The following is a 10,655-nucleotide window of genomic DNA, read 5'->3' as shown; positions in this document are numbered from 1 at the left end:
GTTTGTCTAAATGATGGTGGTAAAATGCATGCCAGATTCAATCCCCGGTTCCAAAAAAAAAAAAAAAAAAAAAAGGAAAAGAAGCAGCAGTCTGAGCTCAGCAGGACAGGTTTATTTCAGAAGACACTGACAGGGACCAGTCTGGCAGTAGAGATCAGACCAGGTAACTCATTCAGGCTACAAGGTCTTTATAGGATCATGAACATAAAAAGGGAAGGAGGCCTATGGAAGAAAAAAGTCACAATGGGACTTTCTGGAGGAAGAGTTCGGGACAAAGGACTTGTGGCTATCTGCCCAGGACCAGGCTTGAGGTGGTACAGGGAACTAGGTGGTGTTTGTCAAGGGCAGGTCTGAACAATGGTTGGAAATCACCAGGTGGAGATGTGCTTGCGGCATCTTATGACCCATGATGACACCTCTGCAGCCGGCATAAAAGCACAGCAGGGGGAAGGGACAGCATGTGGTCTCTGCTTGGGCCAGGATGACTGTGGTCAGGCTCCTCCAAGTGCCCCAGAAAATGAACTCCCTCTGCTGAGCTTCTCCTTCAGCTGCCTTCTTGGCTCCAGCTGTCTTTACTTCATCTGTTTCTGAGCATCTGCACCAGCCAGCACTCGTCTGCACTCCTGCACTGCTGCCTTCAGTTAACCATGAGGCAATAGCCATTTTTGTTTGACTTTTTTTACCTCCTGAGAAAAAGAGTTATAGTTTCTGTATTCTGCGTGTGGATATCCAATTTTCCCAATATCACTTACTGAAAAGACTATTCTTTCTCTAGTGTGTGATCTTAGTATTTTTGTTAAAAATCATATGCATGGGTTTACTTCTAGGCTGTTCAGTCTGTGTATATGTTTACATGAGTACAATATTTTTTTATGACTATAGCTTTGTAATATCAATGTTCAAGTTAGACCAAAGCTTACTGCTTTGGGTCACTTTTTGATTTTGTTTTTGTTTTGTTTTGTTTTTGTTTTTGTGTGTGTTTTGTTTTGTTTTGTTTCTCTCAAGATGGATATGGCTATTCTAGGCCTTATTTTGTTTTGCTTTGTTTTCATGATTTGTACCTATTTTTAAAATTATTTATTTGTTTATCTACTTATTTATTTGGTACAGGGCCTTGCTATGCAGCTTGGACTCTTAGTGATCCTCTTGTCTCAGCCTCCCCAGCACTGGAATTACAGGTGTGCACCACCACCACACCCAGCTTGTGGTACCAAGGATTGAACCTGGGTCCTTGCACTTGCCAGGCAAGTGAGTAGATCACCGAGCTATCTCCCTAGCCCATTTATACCAAATTTTAAGATTGTCTTTTCAGTTCTGTGAAGAATGCCATTGGTGTTTTGATAAGCATTACATTGCATGTGCAGATTGCTTTGGCCAGCATAGACATTTTACCAATATTTTTTTCTTCTAATCCATTGACACAGCATGTCTTCCTCTTCAACTTTCTTTTATCAGTGTTGTCAATTTTTTTTTATTAGAAGGTTGCCATCAGTATGCAGTTCATCACTTAAGCCCCTGGGTTAGAAAGTGGCTTTAACTAGGTGAATCTAGTTTTAATTATTCACAGTTGGATAAAAGTACTAAGTAAATGAACTGACAAGTAGCTACCTCCTCCTCAGAGCTGAGTAAGAGCAAAACCTGAGGCCTGAAAGAGCTCAATAACAAAAACAGGCTTGACAAAGCCCAGCACTCCTGTATGAATCTTTCCATGGTGCAATCACTAAATCAGCTCCCCGTCTTTTTTGTTTTGAAGTCCTGTCTCCAGACATCATGCTCAGTTTGGATTTTGTTTTAGCCTCTCAGAATCTGGAGTCAGTCTTACTCAAATTGAGAGTAGTAACAATGAAAACTCTCAGAGTTTTGGGGGAGGAAATAAAAGAATCTATTATTACCATTAATGTTTGCCTCTAAGTGGAGTACACATAGACATTAAAGCTGAAACTGAGAATTTCTGACTGCAAAGATAAGATTGATTTTTGTCTGCCAAAACAGATGTCAGCACTTCCTTTCGACTTGATAAGATTACTATAAACACCAATTTAGGTAGAACTATGCAACAATATACCATAGACTCTTAGAATGAGACCGTTCTCACACAGTAGTCCCAAGCCATCTCAAATACCCGTCTTGTTCTTTGAAGACAAGAGTCCACTCTTCCCTGGAAGCTGGCTTGACAGTCAGTTTATCATGACTGTCTGAGACGATCACCCGAGGTGCAAGCACTCTGTGGGTGAAGCCTAGGCCCGAGTTTTCCCAGTCTGGGCTGTGGTTGGGAGCCCCAATGTCAGGCAGCAGTATAGAGGTCACACACCCTTGAGTCCTCCCCATTCTCAGGCTTCTTCACATATCATTAAGCAGCTACAGCCACAAGCACCCCACCCTTTGACTCCATATTAACCTCCTAGAATAGGCAGTGTCCTTACTTTCCTTTGCTTGCCGCTGGTCATTTCTCTGTGACTCACACCCTAGGCTTCTCTCTCCACCTCTTTTTACTCCACAAAAGTAATCTTTTCTCTCTTCATTTTACAAAGCATGACAAATGCTGGGGAATTCTTACCTTGAAAAGAAAATCTTCAAACTAGAAATTTGATCTCATTGTTCCTTAAACCCATCTTTGCAAGTCCTTCCACATAGGCTTTCCTGTTGACCACATCCCTCTGTAGCTCCTGACTTAGAGCCATTCTAATCCATGGGGGTTCCCATTGACCTGCCCTTGACCAGACTGCCAGATCAGCTGTCAATGAGCTGTCTGCAAAAGAAGCAAAGATACTTACCACCTTCTCCCAGAGATACTCCCTGTTCACAAGAAGAGAGCTCGTGCATCTTTAGGCAGAAGCCATGTAGCTCCTCCTTCTTCCAAAACATTTCCTCCTATGATAGGATTCATGTAAATTTCCTCCGAAACTGAAAGGTCATCTTCCCCAAAGATGAATTCTGCACTACATCTAGAATGACAGGTTCTAATTCTAAACAGCTTGATTGTTGAACCTACTAGAAGTACGAATCAGTTGGCCACACTAGGCAGCGCAAGGAAAATGACAATTTTCCAAGTAGCAGAGTTAGGGCCAGCTAGTCAAGCTGTATGAGGTGATCCTAAGCAAAGAAACCTGGATGTGTTATATTACCAAAGACTCAGGCACTAGCAAGTGGTTGAGGCAGGCAGTAGATCCCAAAAGCAAGGCAGAAGACTATGAACCATATTTATGCAATGATGCTCAGGACAGTTCAGGAACAAAGCTAAGTTTGGGAGTGTGGGGGAGTGTTTTTTTAAAAAAAATCTATCCATACATCCAGGATTATTACCTTAAGATATATTTTTAGAAGTGGAATATTTAAAGAGTGTGAATATTTTTGTAATTTTGACACATGGCATCTAAACACCAAAAGCAACCCTAAATTTGCATAAATGTCATAAATTTGCCTTTCTGATGCTTGTAAACAGCTCATATGACCATGACTGCTAATTCCTGGCCCTGTTTAATTCTTCATCTACTGGTCATTGCAAAAGCTTACTTCAGAGGAAGCTGAAGTGAGGTTAGCTCAGAGGCATAAAAATTGTAGGAAATTTCTGAGTTAGAAGAAAGTGAAAGAGAAAGGGCAGAGGCAGAGGAAAGGCTATAAAGGCAGTAGTCTGCTGGCAAGTCACTCTTGCAATTCACTCCTGAGCTAAACTTCCTCTTTAGGACAACATGAGGCTCAAGGTACTGTGAAATTTTAAGTGACTTACACTGCTTTTCTAGCTTAATTCTTCCTTTCTCAATCCTGTGAGTTGCCTTCTCCTTTCAAGAGCTGCCTGCTGTTTTTCCAAAATAGCATTTTAACTTTTCTTATAGCCTGTGGACTACCTAATCAAATCCATCTTGTTTCACAAGATGTTCTACAAATCAGAGCATGATTCTGTTATATTAGGAAGAAAGTGAATCATTGTGCATAAATTAATTTTTGTACATGTCCTCCATGACACTGACAGAGTCTATTTCTAATTACCTGTTTGCTGCCACCATCTCCTGTTGTCCCTTGATAAGATTTTGAGGCAGAAGGCATCCTGTATTGGTTTGTGATTCTACAGAGCTTAGCACAATAAGTGCATCGGAATTTGTAAAATTTATTTACTAAATGATGTCATATTGTTTCCATTTATATATTATTTGAATTATAGTATTTTACTAAATGGAAATGCAAATGTGATAAGAAAGTCAAGCAAAACATAGAGACCTTTTAAGCACAGAGGAGTGGAATCTGGGCAGCTGGACAGTTGCGTGCTTATTTCCCTCATGTTTCCTTCCATTCGGGTCTAGAGACAGAGGCCTGGCATTCAGGACTTGCCAGGGAATCCCTTCCCCCATCATAGATCACAAGTGCAGCCTTGTGTAAATGGATGACCCAGTGACTAGCCGGGCTCCATGTTGACATCCCCCACCTGTTCCCTAGGCAAAGGCCAGTCCCTGTAAGGCACTATATGTCAGACCTAAACCTGAGAGGATGACTCATTAGGCACTAAATATCCTCAACCATGGAAATTATTAGAGTGGGAAGACAGGTAAAAAGAAACTGTCTTAGAACCAAGGAAGCCTTAAATTTTACTTAGCAAATCAAAAAAAAGGTCTCTCTCTCTCTCTCTCTCTCTCTCTCTCTCTCTCTCTCTCTCTCTCTCTCTCCCATTCCTCCCTCCCTCCCCCCTCACATTATTGCTGTTTTCGGCCCCAAGCCAAATTATTCTTATTCCTTCTAGCACCTTTTCCATCTTCCACTGTCTTCTCTCCTGCTTTCTCTCATCTCAAGTTCCCCTCTCTTTCTATCAAAATTTCAGAGACATAAGAAGTTAGCCATCCTTTTGTAAATGTGAGCATTCCCTGACTTGATAAATCTAGAGATTCTAAGAATGGTGGTCAGAGTAAAGGACCTCTGGCAGGACCCTGGCTCCATCTCTGCACCTCTCCTGGTCCAGAGCTCTGCCTGAGAGATTTCCCAATCAGCCCCTCACCCCTCAGTTAGCATTGGGAGGTGAGGGCTCTCGCCTGGTCTGAGAGACAAAGGAAGTTGCTCAGCGATGTGACCATTATAACAGCAGGGAAAAGAAACAGCTTAACATTTTACTCAGAGCTACTAACGGTATATTAAAAATAATTCCATCCTCATGGTCCTAAGGTCGTGGCTCAAACTTTATTCAGGTTATTTGACAGTACTTAATAGCTATGAATAAAGTCACTGAATTAGAAGAAAAAGAGAATAGAAAACTTTACATATATCTGGGGAAGCATTCTGCCCCTGGAAACAGTAACAAGTTTCCACAGAAAAAATAAAACTTGCTGCCAATGAAGATGACAGTGATAGCAGTGATGACAATAATGATGATAAAGAAACTGAAGAAAAACTCTAGAAAAAAAAAAAAGAGCAGAATGAAAAGATTCAAGATCTTCCAGGTGGAGAGCAAAAGGTCAAGAATTCTTGGAAAACGAGATGAAAACTTGTGAAACAAAGGAGTCTCATTTTGTAAGAAATATTAAAGCAAAAAAAAAAAAAAACAACAACAACAACACAGAAGCCAAGTTTATCAGTGCTGTGGTTTACGTCTAGATGTCTCCTGAAAACCTCACATACTCGCCTTTGGTGAGCTGGTTGGGTCATGGGGCACTACGCTTATTGGTGGACTGGTCCTCTGACGCATGTGTAACTCAGTGCACTTTTAGGAGGCGGAGCTGGATTGAAGAGGCAGCTCCCTCCAGGCTTAGCCTGGAAGGGTCTGTCTCCTTCTCTGGCTCCTTCCTTGGAGTTCTGCTTCCTGGCCACCAAGAAATTCACAGCTCTCCTGTGCCAGACCCTTGCACCATGGCTTCCTGCCTTAAAGCCAGCCAGCGATTGACTAAAACTGTGAGTCAAAGTAAACTTCTCCTCCTTTAAATTGTGGGTGTCTATTGAGTATTGTGTCTCAGTGGCAAAAAGTGACGAAGATAGATTTGAGTATCACAGAAGTAGGGTCATCGATGTAATACTACTTGGCCATGGAGCTCAGAAGCCTTTAAAAATGGTTCTGAGGAGGAATTTAGAAAGATTTAGAAATGCCAGCTGGGAAGTCAGTCCTAGATGCTGTAATCCAAGCTTGATGGGAGATTCTGGTTACAGCTCAGTGAACCACAATTCTCATAAAAATGCTGACAGTGAGGACAAAACTGAGAGGCTTTCAACTGGGAGCAAGAACTCCACTGACAGACTCAAGACGTGTTGTGTTCTGGCACAAAATTTGCCTACATTTTGCTTATGACCTGAGACTTTGCAGAGGACTGAGATTAAGGGCTACAAATTAACTAATCTGGTAGAGGCAATTTCAAGGCAACCCAGCACTGAACCTGTGGATTGGTGCTGTTGGGAGTTTTTAGCCAGCTCTACCTTGAGAATCAAGACCAACTGGCACAGATGTCTGATTTATTTAAAAGTTTTTGGTTTCAGAAGAAAAGAAACTCTTATAAAGCTGGCATAGAGAAGAGCTTGGTTGCTCAAAAATTAATATATTTTACATTAGGACAATATAAGTGATGCTTTGAAGGAATGGAAAGAATAAAAGGAAACTAGCTTCCTAGGATTTCATTCATCGTGCTCAGTCATCTAGGTACTCAGGGGCTTCTGCAAGTGTGTTTCAGGGGAGCCCAGCTACCGCTCTAGCTGGTGGCAAACCTTGGCTTCGTCATCATAGTGCTGACTTTACAGGCATGAAGAATGCAAGAGTTCTGGGTGTAATGGGGGATTCTACCCAGATTTCAAAAGCAAGGCTGAGAGGCTGCACAGTGTATCCCTGGGAAAGCAGTACATGAAGCTGTGAGACTGAACTTAAAGTGTAGTGGGAAAAGTCGGGAAAGTAGAACATTCCTGAGGAAAGCTGTAAGGAGTGAGCAAAGCCAGCCCCAGAAAAAAACCATGGCAACTACAAGCCCTGGCAATGTTGTATGGGTGGGCCTGTCCAAGCCCCTTGGAGTCCACATGGCACCACCACTTGTCCAGGGTGCTAGACATAGATTTACAGGATTTAATATTTGCTGTCAGATTTTAGTCTTGCTTTGGTCCTGGTAGTTTCTATTCCCCTATTTCTCCCTTTCAAAACATGAATGTTTCACTGAGCTGTTGTGTCAGAAATGTGTAACTTTCTTTTTATTGTTCCAGGGATTCACAGCTAAGAGTTTGCTTTAAGTTCAGAGGAGACTTTCGATTTGGACTTCTCAGCAATGTAGAAACTGTTAGGACTTTGGCAATTCTTAGAAATGGACTAAATGCATTTTGCATAAAGGAATTCACATGAGCCTTTTGGGGGCCAGGGATGGAATGTTGTGGTTTAGTTCTAAACGTCCCTCCCAAGTGTCCTGCACCCATACTTTTGTAAGGATCATGGGGCATTATACTCATTGGTGGATTAGTCCATTGGTGAGTTTATAGATAAATGGACTGTTAGGAGGTGGAGTTGGGTCAAAAAAGGCAGGTCACTCAGGGCATGGCCTGGAAGGGTACATCTCCTCCAGCTCCTCCCTTGGAGCTCAGCTTCCCGGCCCCCATGAGGTGAACAGTTTTCCTCTGCTAGACCTTTCCACTATGCCTTCTTGGAGCTAGCTAAGGACTAAAAATGTCATCTAGAACAAATCTCTCCTTCGTTAGGTTGTGGGTTTCTGCTGGATATTATGTCTCATCAACAAGAATGTGACAAAGATAATCAGTTATGTGAAGAATTCCTTGCAGACAATGGACCAGTGGGCCACTCAAAATCTTTAACAGAACATAAAGTTTCTTCAGGAAAATAGTTTAAATAGTTTGTTACAGTTTTCCATCTTATTTCACTTCTCTAGCATTTAATGTCTGACAGTCCTTTTTTATAATTCAAAATTTTTGTAAGTGCTGTCTAGTTTGTCAAGAATGTATTTTTTGATGGCTGTTTAGTTTTTAAAGATAGAATTTGCCCCTTTGCTTTGTTTTAAGTATGCATGGAATGTTATGATAGGACACAGCAGGACTGGCCATCAGACAGAGAGATGATGGAGAGACCAAAATATGTATGTGAAATGAACTTGGCATTTTAATACAGTAAAAAAATAGGTAAAATGCTTTTAATTATATATGCAGAAAAGACATATAGAAAACAAAGTAATGTGTATGCATTGAAAGACTTGCTACTCCTTATGAAATTGAAACCATCCTATTCTGCATTATGTGGTTTATGAATAAAGCAAATGGTTTTTCCCACTGGGATGGTCACAGAGCACTTTATGCTCAAGTTCACGGTGATCACATCAGTACTGCCTATTCGTCTTCTCATGCTCCCGCTCCTAGTGAGTGACCGTCCTGTGTCTCCATGCAGCTCAAGGGCTACCGCAGCAGTCCTTAACTGCCCTTGTGTACCCCACTCAGACACATTCTCTAAGCAGTTGCTAAAGAGATCTTTCCTCATACAGTTCTGATCATATCTCCACCTAGCTCCTTACCACGCTATGGCTGCCACTGACATCACTGTTTTTAGCATGATGTAACAATAGGCAGCCTTCAGTGCTGAGCAGCAAATCTGCTCTTTTACCCTTGTCCCCTCCTTGTCACTCTGCACGTGAGGTGTTCGAAATTCGTGACACACCCACAGCCCTCCAAGCCTTGGCCTGCGCCGCTGCTTGCATCTTCAGCTTCCACTCTGATCCCTTCACCTGGCTCACACCGGTGTTTTCATAACCAGATTCAGTAGCAAAGTCTCTGGGCAGTGCTCAACAACAAGAGAGAGCCACAATTATGAAATTTCAAACTTTTCAGCAAACATATTTTTAAAAGTAGGATGAAACTGATTAAATTAATATTTTATTTAGCTAATATGTACTAAATATTTCCACATTTGGGGCTGGGGAGATGGCTCAGTGGAATAAGCGCTTCCCTGGCAAGCACAAGGGCCTGAGTTCAATCCCCGGTTCCACCAAAAAAAATAAAATAAAATAAAAATAAATAAATATTTCCACATTAAAGTATTGATAGATCTGTATACTGAATACTAATTCAGCATGTGACCTATGTTTTTAAAATATTGAGATGCTTTATATTTTTCTCCCACCAAGTCTTCAACATCCAGTGTTTATTTTACTCCTATGACACATCTCAATTTGGAGTGACTACACTTTAGCCACACAATAGCCACATGGCAAAGCTATACCATATTGAAAGTAACAGAACTAAAGCTCTTATATGTAGTATAGCCCTTGCTTGGCATGCACAAAGCCCTTTGATCCATCTCCAACCTTAAAAAAAAAATCACCTACAGCTGGGGAGATAGCTCAGTGGCATAAGTGCCAGCCTTGCAAGCACAAGGTCCTAAATTCAATCCCTGGTACTGCAATAAAAGAAAGAAGGAAGAAAGAAGAAAGAAAGAAAGAAAGAAAGAAAGAAAGAAAGAAAGAAAGAAAGAAAGAAAGAAAGAAAGAAAGAAAGAACCTAAGGATCTATGAAAAGAGAATCCTGTGCCAGACTTCCTGACATTCTGCTTCTAGAGATAGTCTAATTCTACTGGTGTAGAGTGGAGACATTTTCAGAGGAATCCTTGATCAAAGGCCAGCCAAATAGCTCAATGGATTAAAGCACCTGCAAGCAGGTGCAGGGGCCGGGGGTTCGATCCCCGGGCGTGCTGTGCCATCCCCACCCCCAAGGTGCACTGATAAGGCAATTGAGACTGGGCATGGTGGTGCATGCCTGTAATCCCAGCTCTAGGGAGGCTGTAAACAGGCGGATCACTATGAGTAGGATCTAGTAGTGAGACCCTGAACACCCTGTAGACCCTTCCCTAAAGTACAAAAAAAAAAAAAAGAATCCTTGATTATTCCAATGTTCATGCTCCTCCAACTGCACCTTAGAAAATGTGAGCTAGGGCCAGGGAGACAGCTCAGTGGCATAAGCACCTGTCTGGCAAGCATAAAGTCCTAAGTTCAATCCTCAATACCAAAAAAAGAAAAAAAATGCAGGCTAATAGTTTATATCCTGATTTTAGAGTTAAATCTACAGGCATTTGTGCCCAGATGTGACCATTTAAGAGCTATGAAAATAGTAGTGTTATCTTCATGGGTCTTGGGCTGCTCACCTGCAAAGTGAGACTCGTAGTATGTACCTCAGAGACTATGAGTATGGAATGGTATGTACCAAAGCATGGCACCTCTTGGGGTCTGACTGCTCCCCACCCGCAGCATCCCCACTTCCCCAGTGAGGTATCCCCCCCACCCCACTTCCTGTACTTCTCTCCAGATGGCCCCTCACAGTCTGTTGTCATCATCTGCTGCCTTGCCAGGGCCCTCACCTCCATCAAGGCCAGAACCTAGCTACTGTGTCTTTCCACATCCCTATGCCTCACTAACTGGTGCTCAAAACACATCACTTTTTAGAAATAGAACTAAAGTTTATCAACCAGATTTCCTCTAGGAGTAAAATTCCCTCACATTTTTTTACAGAAAAGAAGCATGCAGAGACAAAGTGGAGAGTGACACCATTCTAACCTTTTCCCTTTTAAGTCTGTCACAGAAAGCTTTGCCAACATCATCCATGGCTTGAAAGTGGGACACCTAACAGATCGCGTCATTCAGAGGAGCAAGAGGATGATTTTGGATACTCTGGGTGTTGGGTTTCTTGGAACCAGAACAGAAGTGTTTCACAAAGTC

The 10,655-nt window shown here is 42.0% G+C and overlaps 1 protein-coding gene across 1 annotated transcript in view; it reads left to right on the top strand.

Moving 5' to 3' along the window:
• The first annotated feature begins 3,656 nt into the window (after window positions 1-3,656).
• Window positions 3,657-10,655, top strand: part of Acod1 (aconitate decarboxylase 1) — an 11,702-nt gene continuing 4,703 nt past the window's right edge. The window contains exons 1-2 of the mRNA XM_023709641.1: window positions 3,657-3,701; window positions 10,509-10,652. Of these exons, the coding sequence (XP_023565409.1) occupies window positions 3,690-3,701; window positions 10,509-10,652 (156 nt within the window). The 5' untranslated portion in view covers window positions 3,657-3,689. The remainder of the gene's footprint in view (window positions 3,702-10,508; window positions 10,653-10,655) is intronic.

The sequence above is a fragment of the Octodon degus genome, unplaced genomic scaffold (genome assembly GCF_000260255.1).
Source record: "Octodon degus isolate 3935 unplaced genomic scaffold, OctDeg1.0 scaffold00013, whole genome shotgun sequence".
Lineage (NCBI taxonomy): Eukaryota > Metazoa > Chordata > Mammalia > Rodentia > Octodontidae > Octodon > Octodon degus.
The sequence above is the reverse complement of the archived record's forward strand: the minus strand, read 5'-3'. Positions and strand labels throughout refer to the sequence as shown.